Source organism: Homarus americanus, unplaced genomic scaffold, assembly GCF_018991925.1.
Source record: "Homarus americanus isolate GMGI-L3 unplaced genomic scaffold, GMGI_Hamer_2.0 scaffold27956, whole genome shotgun sequence".
Classification (NCBI taxonomy): domain Eukaryota; kingdom Metazoa; phylum Arthropoda; class Malacostraca; order Decapoda; family Nephropidae; genus Homarus; species Homarus americanus.
The window spans coordinates 2,142-16,995 of record NW_024713532.1 but is presented as its reverse complement, the minus strand read 5'-3'; the positions used below and the strand labels follow the sequence as shown (position 1 = coordinate 16,995).

General features: G+C 40.5%; 1 protein-coding gene across 1 annotated transcript in view; it reads right to left on the bottom strand.

Annotated features, from left to right (window-relative positions):
- LOC121872234 overlaps positions 1 to 10,936 on the bottom strand; it is a gene marked incomplete at its 5' end in the record, with an annotated part of 68,900 nt that extends 57,964 nt beyond the window's left edge. The window contains 2 exon segments of the mRNA XM_042374904.1: positions 4,112 to 4,181; positions 10,796 to 10,936. Of these exon segments, the coding sequence (XP_042230838.1) occupies positions 4,112 to 4,181; positions 10,796 to 10,936 (211 nt within the window).
- Positions 10,937 to 14,854: the final 3,918 nt, after the last annotated feature.

The following is a 14,854-nucleotide window of genomic DNA, read 5'->3' as shown; positions in this document are numbered from 1 at the left end:
AAAGAACAGAACACTGTGGGACATCACTATTGGTAGAGAAAGAGCGAGAGATCGATCCCTCAACAACAACCGCCATGGATGAGTTCTCAAGGAAGCTAGAAATTAGAGAACAAAGTGGGGGAGAGAAACCATAAGAGGGAAGTTTAGAAAGTAAAGACTTGTGCCATACCCTGTCAAATGCTTTGGAGATGTTGAGGGCCACGACGAAAGTTTCCCCATAATCCCTAAGAGAGGATGACCAAAGATAGGTGCAGTAGAAGAGCAGATCACCAGTGGATCTCGCCTGGCAATAGCCATACTGGTGATCCGACAAAAAGAAAGGCGTTCAAGGTGAAGGAGAAAATGAGAGTTTCAGATAGTTTTGAAAATCTTAGAGAGGGATGAAGTAAGGGCAATGGGGCGATAGTTCGAGGGATTGGAATGATCACCCTTCTTTGGGATGGGATGAACCAAGGCATACTTCCAAGAAGAAAGAAAAGTTTGGGTTTTGAGGCAAAGGCAAAAAATGTGAGCAATTACAGGGGCCAGAACTTCAGCACACTCCCTCAGACCACGAGGGGGTATTCCGTCCGGTCCATGTGCCTTACTAACATCCAACCTGGATAACACACCAGCAACCCTATGAGTGGAGATTATAGGAAAGTGCATAGGTTCAGTAGGAGGAGCAGGGGTACGAGGGATAGTTGGAATTGTCGAAGGTGGAGTTAAAGGAGAAGAAGGTGCCAAAGTGATTGGCTTTGTCAGGGGGAGAGTTGGCTATAGAGTTATCAGGTCAGAAGAGTGAAGGAAAAGAGAGAGTGCAGAAGTTATCACAGATGTTTTCGGTTAAGGACCAGAAGGATTTACTAGAGGAAGAATTAGTCAGGACATCAGTGTTTCTTTTTATAAAATTCCGCTTAGCCCTTAGAAGAATATCCATACAACGATTCCTAGAAGTAATGAAAGAGGAGTGGGTAATAGGAGAAGAAGATAGTTTCATAGCTTGGTATGCCCATCTCTCTCCTTGCATGCAAGAGAGCAGGAGTGATCAAACCATGATTGTAAAGTGAAAGTTTTAGTAGCAGATGGAATAAAGGCACTCATACCACCCTGTATAACCCCAGCAATGCTGTCAGCACATACTGAGGCATCCCGAGTGGAAAAACAACTTTCATCCCAAGGAAAGTCGGTGAAGAATTCTCACAAGGATTGCCATAGTTGACGTTTAGAGGGGGGTGGGGGAGGTGGTCGTGCCCAATTTGATTTAATAGAAAAAAGATTGTGATCAAAAGACCCTAAGGGGGCAGAAATTGAGTATGAATAGTGTGAGGGGTTAGAGGTAAAACAGAGATCAAGAATGTTATCAAGTTGATCGTGTCAATTAGGAACATGTGTAGGGTGTTTGATTATTTGTTCCAAATCATTAAGTAAGGAAAAAGAGAGTGCTTCAGCTCCACCTGGGTCATCCCTTGCAGAGCCAAGCCACTCTCTGTGATGTACATTGAAATCCCCTAGGTAGAGCATCTCGGTGTTGGGGTGTGTGGATAGCAACGACTCATGGCAAGAAGTGAGATAGTCAAAAAGTTCCAAATAGTTTGTAGAGTTGGGAGAACAGTATAGGAAACAAAGAAGAATAGTCTTAGTTGGTAGAGATATTTTGAGCCAGATGACATCGTAAAGGGAAGATTCAAGATCCGCATGTCGAGCTACAGGTGTACGTGTGTTGCAGTAGGCACATACACCTCCCTTAGAACGGAAGGAGGTAATAAGGTTGTAGTTGGAGACTTGTAAAGGTTTGGGTGAAGCTGCTTTGGGCAGATGAAGTTAGAAAGTAGTAAGGGGTCGGGGGAAGAGGTTAATAGATGGTGCTCCACAGAAGGAAAATTGGATCTCAGGCCGCGAACGTTGGAAAAATTAAGTGTGAAAAAAGCCGATCCTTTAGCAACGGCGGTGTAGTACATTTGAGTATAAAGTGAGTACAGTAATATGTTGCTCAAAATTATGACAGGAAAAAGTCTGTATAACTAACCCCAGTGGTCAGGATAATATGTACTGTATTTTTGGTGTTTTTTACATCATTATTTACAATTTTCATACATTTAGTACATTCACCGAAAGATTCGGTAAATCGGCTTTTATTGACAGGTGGTCCCGCCTCCTTTTAGTCCGGATCTTCGAGGGTTCACTATATTTCATCTCTCAAATCCGGAAAAAATCCCAGCTCACTGGAATTATCTAGGTACCGGGGAAAATATTCTCAGAATTTTCCATAAAATGTGCCCCTCAGAAAATCAGAGAGTTCCGGGTTTGAGGGATTACGGTTAACAGAGATATTACTGTATTTTCCAAATAATGTTTTATTAACCCGTCACCAAATAAACCTAAATAATATGGTGAATTGCATAATGTCGTTAAAAAGGGATCATAGACTGCCGAGCGGAAGTGATGAGTTGTCCTCCCTCCTGTGCCGCCTCATCTGGCCGGTTACACACCAAATGTAGTTTTGTACATTATCTTTATATAATTCATATTCTATTCATCTTAATCTATTTCATAATTTATTCCTATAATAATAATCAACTTTCGAAACCACTCAGTTATTTCAGATTTATTCCGAGTTGAAATCCAAATTATAATGATCAGAATTAACGAGGGTATAGTGTACCGCTTTGTCCTGCATTTTCTAAATTTCTAGTGTTGCTCTTGATAAATGAAGATTCAGAAGTTTCATTACCATACTTGCATTACATTCTAAACCATGAATAAAGAGAAATTTTCCCAAAAGGTGACTAAAGATGTGGATTCTACTAAAGGGATCCAACTTTATTTTTATTGCTTTCAATTACTATACCAGCCTTCTTCTTAACATAACTTTGACACAAACAAGGGAAATGGGAATATTTTTGGCCATAAACCTACAAAACAGAAAGTAATCAAAATTACAAGGGTTGAGGCGGATGTCTGACAATGACCTCATAAGCTCTGACTGACCACTTCCTACAACTGCTCAATTGATGGTAAAAGCTAATTCTAATGAAAAATCTTACTTGTTTTAACTGTTCATTTTATTGGTTTTACAATATTTTATATACTGATACAGTATCTAAATTATTTACTATTTACATTTAATTTGTATATTTCATGTTTGTGTTTGATCCAAAAATTTTAGGTCAGGAATATACCTTCAGATAATACATGTACAGGTACAGTATTTTCTCGATTTAATGAACTAATTCGAACCACCCCTATCCATTAAATCAAAATTTCCACGATATCAAATTTCCATTATTTTCGCTTGATTTAGTGAACCAGTTCACTAAATCAAGCGTGATTCCATTAAATTCCACTACTTGGAGCATGAGGTTTATTTACATCTGCTCAGTCTGTGTCCTGCCGCCACCGCGTGTGTTGTTCACTGCTACCTCTCAGTCAACTAACTATTGTGCTTAGATATCATGCCAGGTCTCTCAGAAGTCTCAGAAAGGAAGTGGTGTGAGGGAGAAAGTCAAAAGAGTGCAACTACCAATTGAAAATACAGTAATAGAAAAATTAAAAAAAACACCGAACCCCCCAGTTAAAGGTAAGCCACGAATAATGTTTCTAATGATTCTATGTCATATCATGTGTCTGAGGCATCTCCGTAGGTGTGAGCATATTAACGGAATTATTCTCGATTTAATGAGCTAGTTCACTAAATCGAGCAAAAAATAATGGAAAAATTTCCTTCCGCTAAATCGAGAATTCGTAATATCGGATTCCATTAAATCGAGCGTAAGCTGTATTTCAATAGGAAAACATGCTTCATATAGCATAGTTTTCCATAATGCAGTGCTTTACAGGAATGCATGTACTAATCATGTGGGTATGCCTGTATACAATACATGATCTCCAGTTTCAAAATCCATAATCTGACAAAATTCCAAATTTTAATGCCCATGCATTCAAAATTCCAGTCAAAATGGCACTTGAGTTTCCAAAGATTACTACTCTGTTACTCGTCATTGTATAAGGACCTGTTAATAAACTCATGGACTTATGTGGGTTTTTCAATACACAATCTTAGTGGGCAGTACAAGGTTGAGTTACTTATGGCAAGCTTTCTAGAACTGATCAAAATGTAGTCATAACTTACCAAGGTCATTATTTTGAGTCTCCCTCTTACGATAAGCCTCTGCATTTCTGGTGTGTTTGCTTGGAGAATCCTATGGTGGAGTAAGGAAAATATAATTAAAATCTGTACATTGATCATTTGCATACAGTATTTATGAAATTCCCCCTCCATTACAAAAAATTCAAAATCCAGATTATCATGATTCATTTCCATTCCATACCACACATTCCTTAACACTCATTCATTCTCTGGTAACCTCACCTTCTTGTACAAGGGGTCATCATTATATGTAGGGGATGTGTTCAAGAGAAATGTGACGTACAGTCACGTCTCATCTAATGTGCATTTAACTTATGCACATTCAACTTTATGTGCATGGCTTAGAAAAAAAAAAAGCTGTAGTGAGGGTAGGAGTGTATGGCTGAGGAAGATACTTCCACCCGTGCCTCTCTCAGCCTCAGTTGCCGCTTGTACTGAGCAGGGAAGGGGGCTTGGTTTGTGTGCTTCTGCCGACTGACCCTTAGCAACAGTTGTTAAGGGTCGGTCGGCAGAGGCAGTACATTGCAGCTGAGCTGCGATGCAGTGCATGCACTATCCTGTAGAAATTTTGAATTTTTATGCTTTCACTATTTTCCTAAACATTCTCTGCTGAAATCAAATTCACAATCAGCGGCAAAGAGGATAAAAAAAAACTTACAGCAGAGGTGGTTGTGTAGTGCGCATTTAAACTGAAATAAGTTTAACCAGCCAGGTTGCCAGATGCACTATTGACAAAATGCCCACTGCTTCTACACTTATGGTCACCTTCTACACAGAATACAAACTCATGCTCTTTATAACTCTTATTTTATAGTTTTATATTTTATTTTATTTATTTTGAAGTAACAATAGAGTATTGAATTTTTTTTTCAGCAACTTTTATAGTTTCATTATACTGTACAGTTAGTCCTCACTTAACGTCGTGGTTACGTTCTTGAAAAACACAACGTTAACTAAATAAATTTTCCCCATAAGAAATAGATAAAATACACTAGTTACGTTTCCCAGCCTCCCTTTGCCCCATAAAATACATTACATATACATAAATTCAATGGAATTTTTATAGAAGCTATATATATTACACATCAGAGAGCGTAGGTTCACAAACAGGGTGGTGGACGAGTGGAACAAGCTTAGCAACTTTGTAGTAAGTGCTGGAATGCTGGAAAGTTTCAAAAGGAGGCTAGATAGATTCATGGATGATAGAGAGTCGTAGTAACTCTCGACAGGAGCTGCCATGCATGGGCCAACCGGCCTATTGCAGACTCCTTATTTTCTTATGTTCTTATGTAGGAGGGCAGGAGAGGAGGAGAGTGACGAGTCACTGAGACTCTGCGGCTGCCTCCTCCTGCTCTGACTGGGGTTCCTCCACCGCTGTTTGCTCCTCCTCTGTTGTTGTTTACGCCGTAAAAAGTAGTCCGCGACGACGCAAAATGACGTTGTACTAAGTCATCGGGACATTAAACGAATTTTTGGTATCTAAAGATTAGCGACGTACAGTAGTACCGAAACAACATTAAGCGGGCCGGCATGGTGTTAGCAGGAAGGAAGATAACTTGTACATTAGGGGGACGTCCAATTAGAAACTTAAGAGTGTCCAGGAGCATTATCCATCACCAGGATTACTTTGAAGTCAATGTTCTTCCTCCGGCAGTATTGTTGGGTGTCAGGAACAAAGTGCTTGTCAAACCAATCAGTGCATTAAGATGTTGTAACACAAACTTTCTTATTAGACATTTTGGCATAACAGTAGGTTCTAGGACGGGCACACGGTTAGCAACCAGGGGTTTCATCAAGAAAACTCCACTTGCATTAGCTGTAAATAAAACTGTAATCCTGTCCTTTGAAGTCTTTACACCCCTTGCCTGTTTTCATCCTTGGTAATGAAAGTGGTCTTAGGTGAGCGCTTCCATAAAATGCCAGTTTCGTCACAATTGAAGATCTGGTGTCGGCAATAACCACCCTCTTTCACAAGAGCTTGAAAGACAGGTGGATATTTTTCTGCTGTTACAACATCAGCCGATGCTCTCTCCCCATGATAGTGGGCAAACTTGATTTCAAAATGATTCTTAAAAGCAGCCAACCAACCAACAGAAGCATTGGACGGTGGTGGAGAGTTAACGTGTTTCTATTGTGCAACTGCAGCATAATAAACACGTGCTTGATGCCTTATACATGGCCCAGACAGGTCGCCTTGCTCACGGTTTCTTCTTTCCACCCACTAGTGAAGGTAATGTTCTGTGATAACAAGCAGTAGGTTTTGTTGTGAAGTATACAGTTAACCCTCACTTTACACGGTTAATGTAACCCGCAGGGTCCCGCGTAAAGTGAGAAACGCGTAACGTGAATAACATAACATATGGGATTAATTGAAATGGAGTCCGGGCCGACCCCCAAACTCCACTTTTTGACGACACACAACTATGTTGTAGTAAAAATTTTATCTTAACTTTATGATGGTATGAAAAAACAAGTAATATAGAAGAGGTTAGGTTAGGAAAAATAAAGGTTAACATAGGAAAAATAAAGGTTAGGTTAGAAAAACTAAAAGTTTGGAGGAACACTTACGGTAGTAGAAGAGATGGGTCGGCATACGGGGATGGAGGCTGGTTCCGAGGCAGAGGGCAGATTACTGGCCCTCAGGTGAATCACCATTACTAGGTGAATCACCATCACTGTCACTTACAGTTGTCAGGGCTTCCCTGACAAATCCCTCAAAGTCATCTTCACTGTCACTATCACTGGCTTGGGCTGGCTGTGGTGGGTTGCGGGCGAAGAACTCGGTTATGCTTTTTTGACGGCTGGTGTTTATGTTGTCGTGATACACCGTGATGTACGGCTCCATAGCCTGCACCAGCCGGGTATGGAAGACTTCATAGCGGTCATCGTCATTGTCGCGGGAAAGGAAGGACTTCATTTTCTCTGCACACTCCATGGCACCCTTAATATCACTATGAGTTAAACTGTGTTCTTCGGAGAATGACGCACCTTCTTCCTCCTCTTCACTGACGTGATCTTCTTCCAACATCTCGTCGGCAGTCACTTCAGGATCTCTGATCACCTCCAGGATGTCGTCGTTGGTGGTCTCGGAGAAGCCTGGAACTGTAACAGTCTGCGCAGCTTCTCTGGCAAGGTCCACTGCTACTGCAACATTCTGAACCTCACCAGTCACAGATTGACTCCTCCTCTCACCTGGTATTCCATGCAACACATGTCTCCATGCGTGACGAATTGTAGCAATAGACAGCTGATCCCATGACTCCACCAAGAAGTCCACAGCTTTCTTGATGTTAAATACCCTCCAGAATTGTTTGAACAGTATTTTTTGCTGTGCCAACTGTTGATCCTCATCTTCTTCGCTCTTGCTATCGGTGGTGGTGTCACTCAGGTTACGCAACTCTTCCCTGGTGTTGGTGTAGTCGTTCAGGAGTTTGAATTTTTTTGTTGAGAATGCAGCTTTTACATTACAGATTAACTCTTGGTCCATGGGCTGTAATATAGACGTAGTGTTGGGAGGAAGGAAGACCACTTTTACGTTGGGGTGACGATCTAACAGTAGGGGCGAGTGTCCTGGTGCGTTGTCCAGCAGCAACAAAATATTGAATGGCACATTCTGTCGCTCACAGAATTTCTTTACATCGGGAACAAAACAGTCATCAAACCAAGAGAGGGACAGTGTAGAGAACATCAATGCCTTACGTGCGGTCAGCCAGTGGACATTTAGCTTGGTCATGTCCATGGTTTTGTAGGCGTGCGGCTTGCGTGCTGTGTGGATCACCGATAACTTGAGCTTACAGGTACCGGAGGCATTGGTGGTTAACAGGATGGTGATGAGTTCCTTCTGCATCTTCCGGCCCCGAATCCTGCTGGCATTCTTTACAACGAAGGACTTGGAAGGTAGCTTTTTCCAGAAAAGACCAGATTCGTCCATGTTAAACACCTGGTCGTCACTGTACTGTCCTTCCTCCATAATCTCACGTAAAAACGGAGGAAATTCCCTAGCCGCAGCACAGTCAGCACTCGCTTCTTCACCACCAATGTTTATATTGGTGATCTTGTTCCGGATCTTAAACCTCTGTAACCACCCAGAGGAAGCATTAAAGGGTTTGGGCTCTGTAATTCCCATCTTTCGTGCCGCTGCCATGTACAGTTCACGTGCGTAGTCCTTAACAGAGCGCTTGTCAACAGCCATGTTCCGTCGCGCCTGACGCACCAAGTACCTCACAAGTAATTTTTCGGTCTTGAGAAGCACCTGGTTGTGAAAATACTTGATCATAGAAGCACCTGTAGACTTTGTGATCTTCATGTGCTCCTTTATCTTGGCTGCATCCTTCTTTATTGTTCGAATCGTAGATTCATTCACACCATGCTGGCGCGCCAAATCAACCTGCCTTGTTCCTTTCTCCAACTCTTGGATGATGGTATACTTCACCTCGTAGCTTAAGGAACGTCGTGTCTTCTTTGGCTTAGTGCCGCTGGGTCCAGGTAAGGAAAGGTTTCTCTCTGGGGGTGGTGGTCCGGCGGAAGCCATTTTACGGAACAATGGATGCACGTTTACACGGTGTGGCCTTGAGGGATGAAACTGCCGCGGCTAGGTCAAGGGTCGTCTTTCCTCCCTCCCTCCCTCCCCCGGGTGGACACGTCATAATACTTTAAGCCAATTACAGCTAGCAGCAGAGTGGGGTAGGGATGCATGGCTAATCACAGTCCGATACGTCATATGATGTCAGTGATAACGCAACAAAGACACACACTGCGCAACCTTACCGCGCGGCTTGCCCAAGTGGAGGGAGGAGGAGGGAGAGGCGAGGAGCACAGGCAGGCAGGCGGGCGGGCGGGTGGCGGGTGGGGCGAATCTAAAAATAGCGTCGCGCCGGACACTCTCCGCGTAATGGGGTTCACGTACCGCGTAATGTGAGCACGTTAGGTTCTGGCAAAGCACCGCGTAAACGTGGAAACGCGGAATGCGGGACCGCGTAAAGTGAGGGTTAACTGTATATCAGAAAATGTCCTGTTACCAGAAAATCTTGAGAATACATTCATAGAAGCAGTTAAGGATTCCTTGTTCTTCTTAAGGGAATGTATTGTTGATTCGGGGCAGTTGAACCTATGCATGATTTCACAGGTACGAGCACCACTTTTGATCATCTCAAGCATCTCTCGTTTCATTTCAAGGGTGTATTTCCTCTTCTCAACTCCCTTACGGTTGTCACGTTTGGCTTGGGGCTTTCCTTGTTGGCCTTCTCTACGGCCATTATTGCCACCAGAACCGCTCCCAACATTTACATTATGCACCTCACTCATCACTAATACAAAAGAATCATTAAGACACAAGAATTTTGCAAAACATAAGCACAATGTGTTATATAATCCAAGGTCACTGCACCATTCGCTCTCGCTCATTCAAACTAACTGCTGTAAACAATAAACACGGCTAATAACAAAGGACTGCGACAATGCGCACTTCCCACTCTCCACTGATTCGCAAAACCGATAATGAAAATTGCTATTCTTTAAAGACTAGAAATTATAAAAGTGACATAAAACATATGAATCGCAAGTCTAAAACTCACTAAACTTGAGATCCTACTGTACATCATATTGGTTACACAATGCAGCGCACAATCAGAAGTACTAACCTTACCAAATCGGCATTACCTCAGTGATCATTATGAAGGCCGACAGACACAGGGGTGCATCTTTTTTTTCTTTTTTTACTGTACAAAGTAATACTTAATAGACTAATCAAGTGCAGAAAAATGACCTTCCCAATCACCCTGACAACACACATATACACACACACTAGATGGAGGAGGAATTTAGTTAACAGTCCTGTAGTTCATCAGGAAGACACCCAGATCACCCGTATAGAAGTGAACCAATACTCTCATCCATATTCTCAGCCTAATGAAAACATATGTCAATGAATATCTCGACTGCATTTTGATTTCTTCCATAAAGGCAGTTACACAGCTCCTTGCACTGTTGAGTGAGTGGTCCTGGAAGATGGTCATCAAGAGCCAGATCAAACTTTATGTAAAAGTAAGTGAATGCATTCATGATATGGTATTCGAATGCAGCAAGAGAATAGACACTTTTTCAATGGCATCCTAGCCCAAAAAACTTCTTTCCATGCATTTCCCAAGCACATGAAAAGCGATAAAACACTCATCACCGGCTCCTCCCTCCTCCTACCCCTGTACACCACACTGTTTGTCTCAGCCACAAGGACGATCTTCAGCTCTTCTCCAAGGTTAAACCAAAGTTGGTAAATTATTTATTCTTTGTTTCTAATAAGCTTATATGCATAGACAGTACTGTGCTGTACTGTACAGCACAGCACACAACAAATTTACCACAAGCCATAGCAGAAGGGTTAAGAACCTATGAAAGTTGCAACCTATACAATACCGACTTGGGAAATAATTAAAAGATTAGCCTCCACTCTTGCAAGAAAATCTAGCCCTCAAACAGAGGCTAGAAAAAATAGTTATGGAAGCTGGTAAGCCACATATCACAGAGTTCTGTATATCAGAAAAAGTAACTAAGTAAAAGTATGATATTCTACCCATAGATGGCCTTGAAATAAACTGTACCTAAAAAAAAGTAGATCCCCAAAAGATATACATAAAAGGAATAGCAAATTATTGTTACTTCTTCACTTACCAGCACTGCTTCTTGTGGGACTGGGTTTTGTTGAATCTTTTTAGGAGTACTGTGCTGTTCCACCTTAATTACTGCTCCAAAGTTTTCTTTCTTTGGAGAAACAGGAATGGCACATTGCTTTCTTGGTGAACGTCGTAACAGCTAGAGGAACAAAATCATACTACTGTACAGGTAATGTACATCAGTTAAGATAGAAATGAAAATTCATGTAATGTCAAATTCGTGCTAATATATTACCAAAATTTTATAATCTAAAATATAATTATTCATTTATGAAGAGAAGTAAAAAATCTAGAGCTGCAAAAGTTAACAAATTGTTGACTGTAATACAGAAAGTGAGGACTGCCAGTAATGCTTGAAATTTTATTTATGGAAAAGAACTATGACTTCCCAACAACTAAATTCCTTTTGATAATACCCATCATATGGTGCTGAAAAGTCATCAATAAATACAGAGGTTTCTTCTAATGTTCAATGAATCACTGAATTAGGGTTTTGATTCTCATGAACCCAGAAGTTATACATATGCAGTACTGTATATATACTATATTCACATGTTCCAATCCCACTTCTAGTTTATCTCGTATCTAACACCTTAACAGGAGGGAGATTATCCAGATCATCAATGTGTGATACAGGATATGAGAAAACCAGCTAAGAATAGGGAGGTGGTAGATTAGTATTACTGTAGTGGCATCACTCACTGCAACCTAACTGAAATACTTTCATGTCAAGTCTGCTGCCTAATAAGAAGTTTTCAGTTACTTCCCAAACCCAAACAGTTTATATTTGACAGGGTTCTCATTAGCACTGTTTGAATGCAGTCAAGCTACCGGGGTAAATGTGAATACAGTAGGGTCTCAGAGTACGCAGTGCGAATACTCAGGTCCCACCTGTATATATATAGTGTGTGTGTGTGTGTCCTTTTTTTATATTAAGGTAACTGATGCAAACTTCAGAGTTCAATACGCCCCTCCTTAGTAAGTCTAATTTCTTGGCTTTGTCTTCCAAAGTTCTCACACTATGCATTTTTTTCTTTTCTCACTCTCACCACCACGAGCACACTAAGTTTACTCTTAATAGCCACAATTGTGGTAAAATTCACCAGTAAAGAAAAACTTTACCATTGTCAATGCCTGGGAGATGTTCACTGAACCAGTGTGAAAGAGAGGAGGACACCAGTGTTATGTTATTGTGTCGTGGTTAGTTTTCAACTCATAATTTTAGGTAAAATGCTACTACGACCACATAGTTGGCACATGCAATCCCTAATGGAGGTTCACATTGCTTAACCCTCCTGCACATGATGACGTGATTTGCGTCATATTCATGATAAGTACAACTTCATGGTGATGCAAATCAAGGCACCAAACTTTTAAAAATTTGCCAAAAAATAAGTTTTCAACAGAAATGCGTAAGATTTTGACACATCATAGTAGCAAGCTCTATCAAATAAACTAATTGGCAATTCTCGAGGTCTATAGGAAGGGAAGAACGGAACGATAAATGCGCAGTATTATCTCAGCAGGCAGACTGAGCCGTGTCCATTTAAATTTCCATAACTCCGTGCGGGCTGCCTCAACTCCTGGATTACAGTGCTTATTCTACTCCCTGAAATAATGTATTTTTAGTGTTAGACAAGTGAAGTGATGGTTGTGTAATGCAATATTTTTGTTCAAGTCGGAATGCGACGCTCAGCAATGTTACCTAGGTACAGTCGGCCCTTAACATACGCGGGGGTTACGTAACAGAGATACCCGTGGATGTTAAAAATCCGCTTATTTTTGCTGCTCCCCCCCCCAAAAAAAAACCTGGCCCCCCATGTCCTTATTTACCGTATATACCTGTGTGTAGTTCGAGATTTTAAGACCAAATTATTTGGCCAAAAATGGGGGTCGACCTCTAAATGGGTAATAGTTTCGTTAAGTTGAAAAATATTTACCAGTAACTACCAGTAAACAATGGAAACGATGCACCAACGCACCACCAGCTGTGAGTTTCGGTACAGTTGCCAGGGCAGATCTCTTGCGTCATCATAGCAAGCTCAAAGTAGCCAAATCCATGGTATGGTAGCACAGGACGATGTAAAACATAAAGTATTCATTTATTAAAGTGTATTTATAGATACTGTACATAAATTTTTGTTCAATACATTTGAAACATCAATCTTTGTTAATTAAATTTGAAACAAAAGAAAACTACGATACCGTATTTTCATTAAAATATTACATCACAAGTATATTTCACCTTAACTGTGACTGAATGAATATATTCTCGGAAATAAATATGGAAATGTAATATTTTTGCTGAAATGACGTACATATTACAGAGGAAAGTGGGATAAAATCATGACGAAAACAATGACTTTCGCTTTCTTTCGTTGTTCAAAAGATTTTACCGTAATCGCTTTTTGAATGGTTTTCAGTTAAAAACTGTTGTACTCGTACTGTATTACAATAAAATTCTATCCTATCATTAGCCTTATAATCCCACAACTGAAAACCATTCGAAAAGCGATTACGGTAACATCTTTTGAACGAAAGAAAGCGAAAGTCATTGCTTTCGTCACAATTTTATCCCACTTTGCACTGTAATACGTACATCATTTCAGCAAAAATATTACATTTCCATGTTCTCAGAAATAAATGGTAGTTTTGTTGAAACGTAATGTACAGTATTTAATATTAAAATGCAAAAATAGCTATAAAAACAATTAATACTGTACACCCGTAATGTACTGGCTGGCATCTCCACTCGACCCTGTTCCCGCCAATCACCTCCTCCACATCGTCACTACTGTTGTATTACAAAAATATTCTATCCTAATTCACTTGAATAAATACTACGATACCATATTTCTGAATATTTTCATTAAAATCCATCAAAATCATTTTCCTTGTCATCGTCTTCAACACCAAACAGCTCCTCCCAGTCTTCTCCTTGAACAGGGCTAGAGGGTATGTGTTTTTCGAATCGTTTTCAATAAAAAAAATGTTACATCACATGTATATTTTACCTAAACTGCGCCCGAATGAATATATTCTCACAAATAAATAGTAGCTTTGCTGAAACGTGATGTATTTCAATGTAAAATAGGATAAAATACATGACGAAAACAAAAGACTTTACCTAACCTTCCGATGTTCACGAGATGTTACTCGTTTTTATAATAGTTTTCGGTTAAAATACTGTTATATTAGCCTCATAATCCCACAACTGAAAACCATTCGAAAAGCGATTACGGTAACATCTTTTGAACGAAAGAAAGCGAAAGTCATTGCTTTCGTCACTTTCCACTGTAATACGTACGTTATTTCAGCAAAAATATTACATTTCCATATTCTCAGAAATATATAGTAGTTTTGCTGAAGCGTATTGTATTTCAATGTAAATTAGGATAAACTACATGAAAACAAAAGACTTTACCTTACCTTCCGATGTTCAAGATATGTTACTCGTTTTTTTAATAGTTTTCGGTTAAAATACTGTTATACTAGTGATATTCTATTCATACTGTGCTTGATATAATACATTCACGGAAATGTAATATTTTTGCAACTACAATGCTGATGTCAACACAAGCGTGGTTACAGCGAGACTGACTGAGTGAGGGAGAGCTATGCGTGTGTGTGTGTGAGGTTGCGGGAGCGTGTGGTGCCCTGTGTTCGGTGCCGCGCGCGGGTTGAATGGCGTGCGATTTGAATGTACTTCAATTACTTCAATGTACAAAATATTCCTCCGGCGGGGCAATCCGCGTATTTGCAAATCAGTGTATGCTAAACCCGCGTATGTTAAGGGCCGACTGTATGTTAATTCCTAGCTAACTCGCCAGGCCAACATACAGGCAATTAAAACATCTAATAATTACTTAAGTAATATTAGGAGGACACGTCGCTACCTGGCATTTCATTGCAATTCTCAAAACCCCCTCCTTCACCCCCCACCATACGCATCACGACCTTCATCTCTTGCCTGGCGATTCAGCTGTAAATACACACGAAGGAGAGCTCCGCGAATTTGTGTTGTAATTGCTGAAATACTAAGCTCCGCGAGGATTTT